This window comes from Rana temporaria, chromosome 2 (assembly GCF_905171775.1).
Source record: "Rana temporaria chromosome 2, aRanTem1.1, whole genome shotgun sequence".
NCBI classification, from domain to species: Eukaryota; Metazoa; Chordata; class Amphibia; order Anura; family Ranidae; genus Rana; species Rana temporaria.
In genome coordinates, this window is record NC_053490.1 from 272,220,177 (window position 1) to 272,233,413 (window position 13,237).

The 13,237-nt window shown below is 38.4% G+C and overlaps 1 protein-coding gene across 18 annotated transcripts in view; it reads right to left on the reverse strand.

The window, feature by feature from the left end:
* Positions 1 to 13,237, reverse strand: part of MACF1 (microtubule actin crosslinking factor 1) — a 410,210-nt gene that overhangs the window by 206,646 nt on the left and 190,327 nt on the right. For 16 of the 18 annotated variants that reach the window (XM_040337002.1, XM_040337005.1, XM_040337001.1 and 13 more), the window contains 7 exons: positions 12,955 to 13,038; positions 12,712 to 12,819; positions 12,527 to 12,625; positions 10,507 to 10,647; positions 8,215 to 8,303; positions 7,994 to 8,129; positions 1,994 to 6,397 (listed from right to left, as the gene is read on the reverse strand). In XM_040337002.1, the coding sequence (XP_040192936.1) occupies positions 1,994 to 6,397; positions 7,994 to 8,129; positions 8,215 to 8,303; positions 10,507 to 10,647; positions 12,527 to 12,625; positions 12,712 to 12,819; positions 12,955 to 13,038 (5,061 nt within the window). The remainder of the gene's footprint in view (positions 1 to 1,993; positions 6,398 to 7,993; positions 8,130 to 8,214; positions 8,304 to 10,506; positions 10,648 to 12,526; positions 12,626 to 12,711; positions 12,820 to 12,954; positions 13,039 to 13,237) is intronic. The other 2 variants (XM_040337006.1, XM_040337003.1) reach the window with 1 other exon arrangement.

The window sequence follows — 13,237 nt, forward strand, 5'->3', positions numbered from 1 at the left end:
CCCTTAAACTGCTGCTCTATTCACTCCAGTGTGCGCTGGCAGGGCATCAGAAAAAGTCCTGCCAGCAGCTACATTGGAGCACATTAGTAGCGGGTGAACTCACCGATGCTAATGCGCTCCTGCCGCAAATCCGACGATAAAACAGCAGCTTCTTACCGCTAATTTTACCGCCGACGCTATAGGCGTCGGCAGTGTGAAAGGGGTCTAATTGGCTGTAACTTCGCTATAACAGAGCGGATCTGGATGCACAGTTGGCCAAGCGGCATAAATGACGGAAATTCATGGCTACAACCATTATCCTAAAATGAGGGATAACTGAATTATTTTCAGGGTTTGTGGTGGAATAAGACAGGCAAATACATTCTGTTCTGAGAAGGCTCTGCTATGCCTCACAATGGTTCATATCGGAGGACTTTTTGGTTTCTTCTGGCTAACCTCACCATAAACTGTAAGGTTCCACATCTTTATGCTTTAGATATTTGACTTCCTATGTCACCACTTTTCCTCCAGGCTCTTTACTGGACAGTAAATCAGGACTGTCATACCTGTCACACAATATGCATAATAGAGAACAATAATCTAAGAAGTAGCAAAAGTGATCCTACTGGCTAGCAGAGGTGAGTCTATCATTTTTCCTAGAGTTCTACCTTAGCCATAAACTATTGCCATTTCTGTACAATTTTTTTGACCTCCTTTCCCCATGACAATAGGGATTTGGTCCTGGGGAATTGGTCTTTCGCTGCAATCTAATACAGAAATAAGAGAGAGGGTAATAGGGATGTCTTACAGAAAGGAATCCAAAATCTACTTAGCCTGAATGATATCATTAACTTTTATTTTGTTTACTAAGCAAATCATTTCACAACCTAAAGGCTGGTAAACACAATCCGAATATTGGCCATTTCAACAGAAACGGTCTGACATTCAGCTAGATTATATAGTAGCCTGTCCAGCTTCTGTCGAAGGGGCATGCTGCAAATACAGCAGCCTGCCAATGGCCGACGGCGCTGATCAGTGTGTCCTAGCGAGGGGGCAGCCCCCCCATCAGATCACAATTGTACAGCAGGACGATCGCTGTACTAATATCGTTTGTGTTCGGACAGTGATCTGTCAGGTTTTTTTAAACATTGCTTCTAAAGTACAGGTACGCCTTCTTCAACTCTATGGGATGTTAGTGTGCAGACATTGGCAACCTAGACTAGACTAGCACTAGATTTTACTAGACTCCAGAAGCTGTCACTGTCAGAGAAGGTAAGGTTGGCGACAATATACAATTTTTCTTTAGATTTACCAATACCATTTAATACAAGGTCAAACTTAAACATTTTCAATTTGTATGCAATCACACAGGGCCTTGCACTACATTGTTGAAGGTTAATGTAAAAAGAAACTGAATAAAATAAATTGTATCAGAAAATTGTATTATGTATAGCCAGCCTAAAGCCGACCATAGATGGAGCGACTTTCTATCCCATAACCACAGGTTGCAGGAAAGAAAAAAAGCTTGATTCCGCCATCAACACAGTCAGTGTTAAATGGGAGAATTCCTCCTGTGAAGTCACAGCTATAATCATAAGTAAAATCCAGCAGGCTGGTTAAACCAAAGTTGATCAATCTACTTGGGTACATTCAGCCTGCCTATACATGGTTCAAATCTCAGCTGGTTGCTGCTGAACTGGCCGAGATTCAAATCGTCTATGGACAGCTTAAGTAAGCTCCTGCAAGAGGTTAATAACTTGGTGTAGTTAGTCTTTGTTTTAGTATTTGGGTCTAAGGGCTTTTTATTTAAGATAATGTATAAACTAGTCCTTTAAATTTCAAACCTGCCCTTATTTTTGCTTTCCAAACACAGTATTATTATTATAAAAAAAAAAAAAAGTCATTCAGAAAATGACCATTTGTAAAACTGTGCACGCCTATGTGAATTAATACATTTATCCATAGCACCCACATTTACTAAAATTCCATCATAAACGATAAAAAGAGTGCTTACCTTGGGTGTTTCCTCTGTCAATGGCATGGCCGATTCCTTTATTTCACAACTGCCGTGTTCTTTTACTGATGAGGTAATTTGTTCAGATGAAGGTATGGGATGATCTTGCCATATATTTGATCTCTCCCCATTTTGTCTGGTTTCCTTTACTGAAGATTGGTCAATGTTCTGTAGTCTACTGTTCTCTTTAGACTCTTGCTGCTGACCAACATTGTATGTAGAAGTTTTCCTTGAGTCTTGTACAGGCTGACTGGAAGTCAACACCACTTTTGCATTTTTGTTAGCATGATCAGAAACACGAACGGGTGACTGAGAGCCAATTTTACTAATGGTATCCTTTTTATTTTTTGAAGTTGGTTGATCTTGTATGTCCACATCTTGGTCTATGGATGCAACCTGTTGACTAAAAGAGATTTTTTTGGGCGATTCTGCAAAATATCTTGGCTCTACTGGGATCCCATCTAAAATGCCCTTTTCTAGTCCAGAAATTAGGTTGCTTTCTTGAGAAGGAATTTCAACATCTGGTAAAATCTTTTGAATAACTTGCTTTTCTGAAACAAATTCAATGCCATCTACATTTGTCTCTACTTTTTCTTTGGCTGAATTGATAGGGATATCAATGGGAGGATTCTGGGTCTGAACTTGCCCGCTTTGTTCATGAATCTTTATGAAATCTTGGACTCTGTTCCCATGAAAATCAGTTAGCACTTCCTCAGAGTGTATGTTACAATCTGATTTCAAGGTCAGTGAGCTATAATTTGTACTTTCAATTGCACGCTGGTCTGCTTCTATAATATCAGGAATTTTCTGGGCATCTGCCTTATCCAAACATTCCTTATCCAGCAAAGTTTTATTTAATGTCATAGCATCATTGGATATTGGTTCAGCCTTTTGCTTTATTTCACCAACCGCCTTCTGAATGAATGGTGTAGATCTCCCTTCACAGACTATAGAGGAGCCATTTATGTACTCATCCTGCTCATTGATCTCAATAATGCTTGTGTTATTTATTCTGAATGTAGGGGAACTAATGCCACATATTGATGGTTCCTTCTTAAAATCTATCTGTGGTGTTAAAGATGACGTTTTAACATCCAGATTTTGAACATCCTTTGGTTTGCGTGACTTAGGGGTTTTAAGTTTGGCTTCTTTGCTGGATGGCACATTCATGTATTCCAAATCTGTTAAGTGACCTTTGGATTGAGCTTTTCCACTCTGATGAACAAGTGGAATTATTGTATTATCAGTACGCTCTTTAGCACTGTGATCTGGACTTTCAACTTGCAGGTCACAAATGTTTTTCACTTGCGCATGCTTTTTTGCTGGAAATGCAGAAGAGGACAATTTGAATTCACCATCCTTAGGTGCACATGGGGATTTGAATTCATGTTTGGCTAGTAAACCAAGCTCTACATATTTTTGTCCAGTCTGAACATCAATTTTACATTTCTTCAACAAGTCTATGTATGGTAAAACATTGCTCTCCAGTCTAGCACCTTGGCTTCCTTCAGCGCTCCCTCTTGATGGTTGCAAGTTCCCTGACTGGTACAGACATTCAAACTCTGAGAGCTCCTCAAATAAATCTTGATCAATCAGTCCAAGTTTAAGAGAATCAATCACAGAAAACCTCATCCCTGATAAATGATGAATGACTCCTCCATCTTGTATTTGTTTGGTTAACAAACGAATGGCATCAGGCTTGTTAATAAGACGTTGCTGGATTGCCTCAACAACAGACAAGGGCTTCCTAGATTTTGTATCCGTGATCCCTGTAGTCTCTATCTGCAGGCCCAGGAGTTTTTCTTTGGTAGTTTTTTCTGTACTTTTTCCTTTATAAACTTTCTCTAACTTAATAAGTTCATCTTTGTCAGAAGAATTTATCAAGTTTGAACTGGATGCTAGTGTGACAGATATTCGTTTGCCCCTTTTCACATCACATACACCACCAGTGATGACCTGAACTTCTAAAATCTTTTTGGCTATGTGTTTATCAATGAGGCCAGATTTCAGTGACTCTTGCACAGAATAAACTTTGTTCTTTTTAATATCCACAATGCCACTTACTGACTTGTCAGAGGTGAAAACTTTTTGTAGAAGATTTTCATCCATTAGGCCTTCATCTATCACTTCCTGAATTGTTAAAGCTTCATATGTTTGAGAGTCAAAGAACCCTGAAAAAAGCTGTATTCTCTCCATAAGCTTTAAAGCAGTGTGGCTAGAGATGACACCCAATGCCACAGCATCATTAAGGAGAAGTTTACATCCTGAATTTGTATCAACAATGCCTCCATTTATTAGCTGGTCAGACAAAATAGATAACGTATGCTCCTCTTCCATGTCAGAGGAATAATCATCATCAGCAGCAACTTTTGCAAAAGCGTATGAACCATCCATTTCACTGAATGCCAATGCGGTTTCAAGTGGGTATGTAGTCACTGAAGGGGCAACATTTAAATCTAAAATGGATGAGGCCTCTGGGACAGATTTTTCTGTACTACCAAATGTAATTTCCATTGCGAAATCAGTATCATCTGGTACAATATCAGACAATGATGCAGTCAGTGTTGGGTCAACAGCTGAAGCCTTTCCAACAGGCATTCCTATTCCATCTGGCATTGATGGAATAGTCAACATCCTGCTATTGGAAAGTACAGAAAGCTCAGGTTTAGCTATATCATCTTCTTTAAAGGTTCCCAAATATGTTATCTGAGAATTGTCATTATCTTTATTAGCGACATTCTGTAAAATTGCTTGATCATCTTGAGTATGGAGTACATTTTGAAACACAGAAGTTGTTTCGTCACATGCTTTGAGGTGACCTGAACTTGAAGACATATTGTCCTCTCCTGGTAGACTTAAGTTTGGCTTTTGCTCATTCGCGCTGTCTGAGTTTAAGTCTGCAATCGCAGCCAGAAGTCCAGGGTTTGTCTGCTCTTGATCTTGACACTTTTTCTCAGCAATGCCTTTCACATCAAAACGTTTTTCACTGGAAATGTTTCTATCCTCCTGCAGGAATAACTCAGCTGCTTGGTTTTCTCTGCTGTCAATAAGCAGCATTCTTTGTCCATTATGAATGTTTATGTAACTGAAGTGCTTCAAATTAAACATCAGTCTTCCTTCATCCTCCGATTGTGAATGTGTGTGCATTTTCCAAGCAGTGCTATCAACAGGATATAAACTGCTAGTACCAGATAACGGCGCTGGCTGGGCTCCAGACTCTCCAATGTTTTCTGCTGCCAGACTGTGTGCTATATCAGGAATAGTGATGGATCTTAACATTTTGACACCGCTTTCACTCAAAATACCACACTTTATAGCTCTGTCCCAAGACATGACTTCTCTGTTTTCTGATATGTAAGGACATTGAATTCTGTGTCTGTTGACAAGAGTTTTCATAGCCAGGTCACTAGAAACAATGCTATCCTGAAGGGCATCTGATACTGAAAGGACTTCACCTGTTTCTGGCCTAAGAAAGCCTCTAAAGGAAGACATTGACTCAACTACAAGAAGTGCTAGCTTTGGAGCAACAAGGTTGAGTTTTACTGCCTCGTCCAATGAAAATCTTTTACCAGTTATGGCATCTATAATACCCCCATCTTGAAGCTGTCTTCTTAGAAGATCACAAGCCATATCTTTGTCCATCAGATGGTACCTCAATGCTTCATCCACACCAAGTCTATGACCAGTTTTGACATCCACAATTCCACCGGCAAACAATTGGGCCTCCAGTAGCCTCACAGCTACTTGCCTATCAATGAGTCCTTCTAGCACTGCTTTGAAGATGCTAACTTTTTTGCCTGATTTCAGACACACAACACCACCTGCTAACTGCTTAACTGGAAGAAGTCTCAGGCCAGTGGACTCATAAATAATGCACTTTGCCATGATTTCAGCCAGACTTACTCGCTGTGCTGTATTTGGGTCAATTAAAAGTTTTTGTGAAGTTTCCAACTTTTCCTTCAGGCCACTAACAAGCAACACATTTTTAGTGGACTCGTCTAAATCATCCAGTTCACCAGTGGAAGCTAATCTAAACACACCACATGCCAAGTAAACATGCAGTATTTTTAGTGCAACATTTTCACTGAGTTTCCCTTCTTTTGTAGCTGTAATGAGAGGCAGAATTCTTTCTTTTCCAGTTTTATATGTTTCTAACAATGCATTAGCTCTGCTCAAATCCTGAAGACAATTGAATAATCGAAGATCAATTAAATTTCTGTCAAGCGCTTCTTCCAATTTCAGTCTTTCATCAGTTTCAGAGATGACTGAGCCAGTGAGGACAAGCTGAACTTCCAGAAGTATGAGGCCAGTATCTTGGTCAATGATACCTTTCTGCATAGCGCAGAAAATTGGAAACATTTCCATAGAACCCAGGTCTATAACGCCAGCAATGGCAAGGCACTCCTAGAAGAAAAGAAGAATGTTGTTAAGGCCTGCACTCATTGGCAACAACAAGAACAGACATAGTAGCAGACAAAGGGAAACCTCTAATTTCAAGACGAACCAACTATATAAGTAAAGCTACCACCATAAAGGTACAAGAAAGACGCCATGCATTTCAAAGCTTACACAGAACAGGATAGAAATTGTAGCAAGCACCACAACCAGCTATGTGCCAAGCTGCAGCAAACAGTAATCAGCACTATATTTAGAACACAAACGGGTGAAAAGGAAAACACAAAAAATAAAAATAAATTGCATAAATCGTAATTAAGTTACAAAACAAAACCCCACCACCAGATGCTAAACATAGGTAAAATACATAGTTTGATCGGTCACAATCCATGCAACTTATAGTTAAATAATCATATTTCTTGTGAAAAATTAGACCAAGAGGGCGCTATAGCACAAATCTTTAGCAGTTTGCTAGGTCTGGTAGTTGACTAGCTGAATTTAATACCTTACAAGTTGTGCCTACATGCATTGCATCAGAAAACACAGGAAAAAAAGGGAAGCCAGATATAATATGCAACATAAAGAAAAGAGATAAACATAAAAGGTGTTTACTTACCAGAGGTGAGGGGAGTGCCATGGAAACGCAAGACACAAGAGAACCTTACGCGGAGATGTGTAACACACAGGAAAAGCATTGGTGTTAGCGTCCAGCATGCCAGCATTGTTTGCAAAACATAATACCCACATATGAGGATCTTCCACTCCTCTTTTTTGTTTTGAGGCACAGGGGATCATGTGTACCCCCCTGGTTGGTTAGTTAAACTGATAAGCGGGGATGCTAGTTAATTATTTTTAAGACATAAATAGGACACATCGTGCTCAGTACAAAAAAAAACTTTTACATTGTTAATTGTGCTGCAACATACAAGAATTGTTAAAAGCAAACAAGAAATTGGTTAAAAGTACAATAAACATTCTTAGAAGTCCATGGCAGGCCTACGGCCTATTTGGACATTCACATGCATACATAAAGACAGATAAAACAATGTGAAGACAAGCAAACAGTTAAGATATGTGATTGACAGAATGTCAACAGAAAAGGCACAACAAAATACCATCTGACTTGATCTACTTAACTACTTAGAAGATACAACAATGTGAAAAGTGAGAGGTGCAGAAATGGGAATCAGACTACAGAACATCTCCCAATATTGCATGCAGCCCATTTAGGATATTTTAGTTCAAGTATAAAGTGGTCATTGACTTAAAAAAAAAAAAATATCCAAAAAATTACATTCCTTTGTGACAGGACCAAATTATCAATGATTTAATTAAAATTCTCATGCAAAAACTATGGAAATTATTTAATGGCCAATCAGAATATCAGTGATTCTGCACTAGTTCTATACGGTAAAGAACCAAAACAGAAGTGGTTCCTACAAAAAGTAAATTCATGAAATAGAACCTCTCACTTCTCTTTGTGCATATACGAACATACAAATGACAGTCCAGCTGTGTTAAGCAACTGGTAATTTACCATCTATGTGATATAATGGGATATAAACATTCATACTGCTGTATATGAATGAAATGTGGTAAGAATACCTTTTGCTCAGCTTCCCGAGCAAGCTCAGTATGAAGCTCCTGTATCTGGTTACCAGACTCCTCACAAAGTTGGTTGTATGTTGCCTTTAATTCCTGGATCTGAGTAGATATCTGTGCCCTCTCCTCAGGTGACAATCTGTTGACAGGAAACATGTAAACTGAAATTGAACATTTCTATTTACATGACAACGCAGAACCATACAGAGCACCCCAGTACTTACTTATCTCCATTTTTGGCCAAGAAGATCTGCATGGATTTAACAGCTTCTGAAATGTTTTCCTTTTTTGAGAGCAGTTCTGCACTTAGCACCTAAGAGACAGATTTTAATGACATTGAAAATGATTCAAAATTAAAATCTGTTATGTCTTCTAGCCCCAAAAGTGAAATTTAAAACAAGGGCCCTATATGACCATGAATATTTAACATTTTCATGAATTCTGTATTAAAGGGTCACTAAAGGAAAAACATTTTTTTGCTGAAATGACTGTTTACAGGGTATAGAGACATAAAAGTTAACTGATTCCTTTTAAAAATGATTAAAAATTTAATTTAATCTATCATATAATGTGCCTCTAGTTTCACTTTCGATTTTAAAGGACATACATGAAGTTCCGAGTGAGAGGTGAGTCGGGAAGACTCACAGAACAAAAACAAACAAATCCAGGGCAGTGTTTTGTTTTTAAAATGAATCTGATTGGTTCTGAGGAGTTTTAGACACACAGTAATGACAGCTTAGACCACCGTGAGAAAGCTCCCAGTACTGTGGTTATAAGGAAACAGGCAACCAGGAAGTGTGGAGATCACAGCAGAATTACAGCTACTTCAAAGCAAAAACGAACAATAAGGACATGAAACCAGTACTGCAGTAAGGTAAAGGAAGCTATTTAGCTAAAAAAAAAATTCCTTTAGTGACCCTTTAACAACAAAACCACAGTGTTTAGATATACTAACTCAATGGTTCTGTGGTGAATAGCATGAGTATCCTAAAAAAAACTATGTTTGTAAGGTTTGCAACACATACATTGAGACACCTTCAGACAGAGGTATCTACTTGAATAGATCAAATCTTAAAGGGTCACTAAAGGAAAAACAATTTTTTGCTGAAATGACTGTTTACAGGGTATAGAGACATAAAAGTTAACTGATTCCCTTTAAAAATGATTAAATATAGATAAAAAATCAATCATATAATGTGCCCCTAGTTTCACTTTCACTTTTAAACTGGTTTCATGTTTCTGTGAAGTAGAGAGAGACACAGAACAAAAACAAACAAAACCAGGGCAGTGTTTTGTTTTTAAAATTAATCTGATTGGTTCTGAGGAGTTTTAGACACACAGCTTGGACCACAGTGAAAAGCTGCCATGAGATTTTCATAAGGAGCCAGACAAGCAGGAAGTGTGGAGATCAGAGCAGAATTACAGCAACTTCAAAGCAAAAACGAACAATGAGGACATGAAACCAGTACTGCAGTAAGGTAAAGGAAGCTATTTAGCTAAAAAAATAATTTTCCTTTTAGCGATCCTTTAAAATGTATTTTCTAAAGTAGCCCATAGATGATTTGATTTTCTTTCCTTCCACATTGGGTGGTAGGAAATAAAAATCGCTAAATTTCTCCATTAACACAGTTGGTGTTGATGGGGTAAATGCCTCCAGTAGCGATGGGGTGTGTTTGTGTGTGGTTGCAGGGAGCCTTCCCCGGCCGACTCATGAGCATCCTGCCATGACTAATCTCTGTCCAAGCACCTGCGTGATCTGTAAACGCCTACATGAGTTACAACGGGAGTGTTTAGCCCCCGAAATGTGTTGGCTTTTGTTGCAGAATAAAACCGTTTGACTGTACAAACTAGTGTGATGCTCCCATCTTTAATTTTATTTGTTTGGTAAACTTTGTTATTAAACTAGAAGACAACTAAAAAAAAAAAAAAAGATCAATAGGTTTCTTGACATTCTCCAGGATGCATATAAATTGATAGGAGAAAAAAAATAAACTATAAAAATGTATCTTAAGCCCAGTTATGTTTGTATTTAGTTCATTCTAGTGGACTGGGAAAGGGTTAGGACCGCTGTCAGATTTTATGGAGTCTGTGTGCCTGTCCTGATGATCACTGTCGTACTCAACGTGAGGGAATTTGAGTTGAAACTAGAATAGGCATGAAGGGAAAATCCTGATGGAAAAATGTATTTCAGTGGCAACAGATTAAAAGAGGATTTCCTTTCCTTTACAGAAAATAAAAACATTTAAGAAAAAACACACTGACACGTTTTAAAAAAAAATTGTTACAGATAAAAAAAAAAAAACATACTGACACATGTGCCGCCGTCACATGAGATTAAAAAAAAAGTATCGGTATCGGCGAGTACTTGAAAAAAAGTATCGGTACTTGTACTCGGTCTTAAAAAAGTGGTATCGGGACAACCCTAATTTAAACTAAACTATTTAAACTTAAGATATACCTTATTAACAATGCATTTAATGGCCTAAGAAATGACACACTATGGTATATACACGTACCTGTTTTTCCGATATGGATTTCTTTATATCAGCACTGCCCATGCCTCGTGCACTTGTTACAACCTGGGCAATTCCTGCTACCCAGCCAGCAAGCTGTTTCAAACCTTCAACCTGCTTCTCCTTTTCTTCCTCAATAACTTTCTGGAAATATAAAAAAACATATCCATTCTAGTGAAAATTGTTAGCCTAAAAATGACAGCTGAACTAACCTTAAAAAGTGGTAGTAAAGTCAGTAATTTAAAAAAAGTGCTGACATGCAGGCTTTCTATAACAGAAAAATAAAAATATAGGGAATGTTGGGGGAAGGAACACAAGTTGAACCACTAATAAATAGGTAATCAATAGGAGTACCTATAATAGATCATGTACCCTGTTGGGTTGTGTTGCTGTAACCAATTAGCATAGACAAAAGAGAAGGGAAGGGGATGGGATAAGGGGAATGGCCTAAGATTAGGCAGGTTGAAAGGGGTTACCTTTAGCAACAATTAATGATCTAGGCAGGAATAATCCAAAAATGATTTTATTCCGATATCAAAATTTAATATATTAAACGTGCAGTCATAAAAAACCTTAGACAAATGGAATCATATGAAGATTGATTGCCATGGACATAAATGACAAACAGGACTCACAAATGACAAAACATAAACACAGCACTAGTCCTGATGTGGGTGGTCCAGCCAGAGGATTACATTTAATTTAATATATAGGTACTTAATAGTATCTCCCCTGGCAAGGCCAATGGGTGCTTTTAAAGGGGGCTGGAACTAGTGTGTGGGGGGAGGGGGGGGGGGAGTGAAGAGAGATAAACCAGGAGGCATCCTTCATTGCCTTAACATCATAATAGTTAAAATGAAGGCAGTATGTATATTCAATTTTTTCATATGATTCAATTTGTCTAAGGTTTTTTATAACTGCACTTTTAATATATTACATTTTGATATCGGAATAAAATAATTTTTGGATTATTCCTGCCTAGATCATTAATTTTTGCTAAAGGTAACCCCTTTCAACCTGCCTAATCTTAGGCCATTCCCCTTCCCCTTTTTCTATAACAGAAGAGACCCTAGAGGTCATAAATGTCCCCCCTGCCTGATAACAGGTAATGTCACCTGAGCTGCAGCACAGCTCATAACACATTGAGGTCACCACGGCACAGCCAATCAAGAGGATAAAATACAAAACTTGTAGGTAAAACCGGTGAAGAAGGAAGTGCTGGGGGATAGGAGAGAGCCCTGCCAGCGCATCACTGGAGGGCTCCATTTGTAGGCAAGTCTGTTATAATGTACTAGCACGCATACTAGTACATTATGACTTAAAATGACTTGCAGGGGGAACATTTCTTTTATTTTGCTCTCAAGATTTGTAATTAAAGTGATTGTAAATGATCGCCTTGTAAAACAAGTAAAACAACACATTCAATTTAAATTAAAAATGAAAGGCAAAACAATAGTCTATAGATAAAGACAAAAAAAAAGGGAAGGCCGTTTCCAAGTTAAGTAGGAGAACATACACATAAAAATGCAAGTACAAAATAGATCCATCAGTATCCAATTACCAACAGAGTAATCTAGGTCTGAGAAATTTCTCCCCACCCCTTTTTTTTTTTTTTTTTTTTAAGTGATCACATTCCCCCTTTTCTCAGCAGCATAAGAGCTGGGGGGGAGGAGACACAGAAGCACACCGAGCTTCCTAGTGAAAGGCTGTGTGGGGGGGGGGGGGGGGGGGGTTGGATTCCTGTGAGGACAAGTTTAATCACTGGAGGAGAGCAGGCTGAGCTTCCAGCATAGCTAGAGAACCGACCATGGTGTCCTCTCCTGCTTAGTGTGGTCAGCTGTTAATAGAAAATCAGAGGGACTGGCAGGAACTCCGGGGATTTTACACAAAAGAAAGCAATATAAAGAGAACAGGATGCCTTTTCATACAAAGTACATGGTACAATAGGCACATATCAGGAATACGAAATGTTGGTGTAACAAACACTTTAAATATAAAGAAATGTTAGTCTACAAGGTTTTACCTCTTCGCCCTCTAATCTCCGTAAAGAGTCACTGATGTATTTCACATGCTGAGTAGTCAAAGTCACCAGAGCAGTGTAGCGGGTACGCAGATCCATGAACTGGAAAATATATTAGGTCAGTGTGAAGTCATTCAGAGAACCAGAAAAACATACACAAAAACATAGTAGCAGCTGCTTCTGCTTACTTCTTGAGTTATTATGTCCGAAGATGACAACATCCGTCTTCGTTTCATTGGAGACTTCTGTTGCGATTCTACAAAAGCCTTATATGTCATCAGCTGCAGTTCATAGTCCTGTGTCAGAAAAAAATTTTTTTAGATAGATCTAGAAACCACCGATTACATCTTGTATATAATTTACGTTGATCACGCAGAACATAAACAACATTCACACAGACTGAGCAGTGTGTTAAGTTTTATATCACTAACCTTTACAGAAATGGAATATTGCTGTGAAAAAGTCTGACATTCATCCAGACGTGACCGATTCTGCTCTATTTCAGCAACTAGAGCCTTAGAAGGGAAAATAGAGCACTGTGTCAATACTTGATCATATACTTATAATAAAAGTTACTAAACTAATAGAGATTTGCTTTATAAGGGTATAAAACACTTCCATTCAATCGTGAAACTATGGGGGAGATTGCACACAGAATCTGGTGCAGCTGTTCATATTAACTAAACAGTTTCTACGTTTTAGCCCCCATTCACA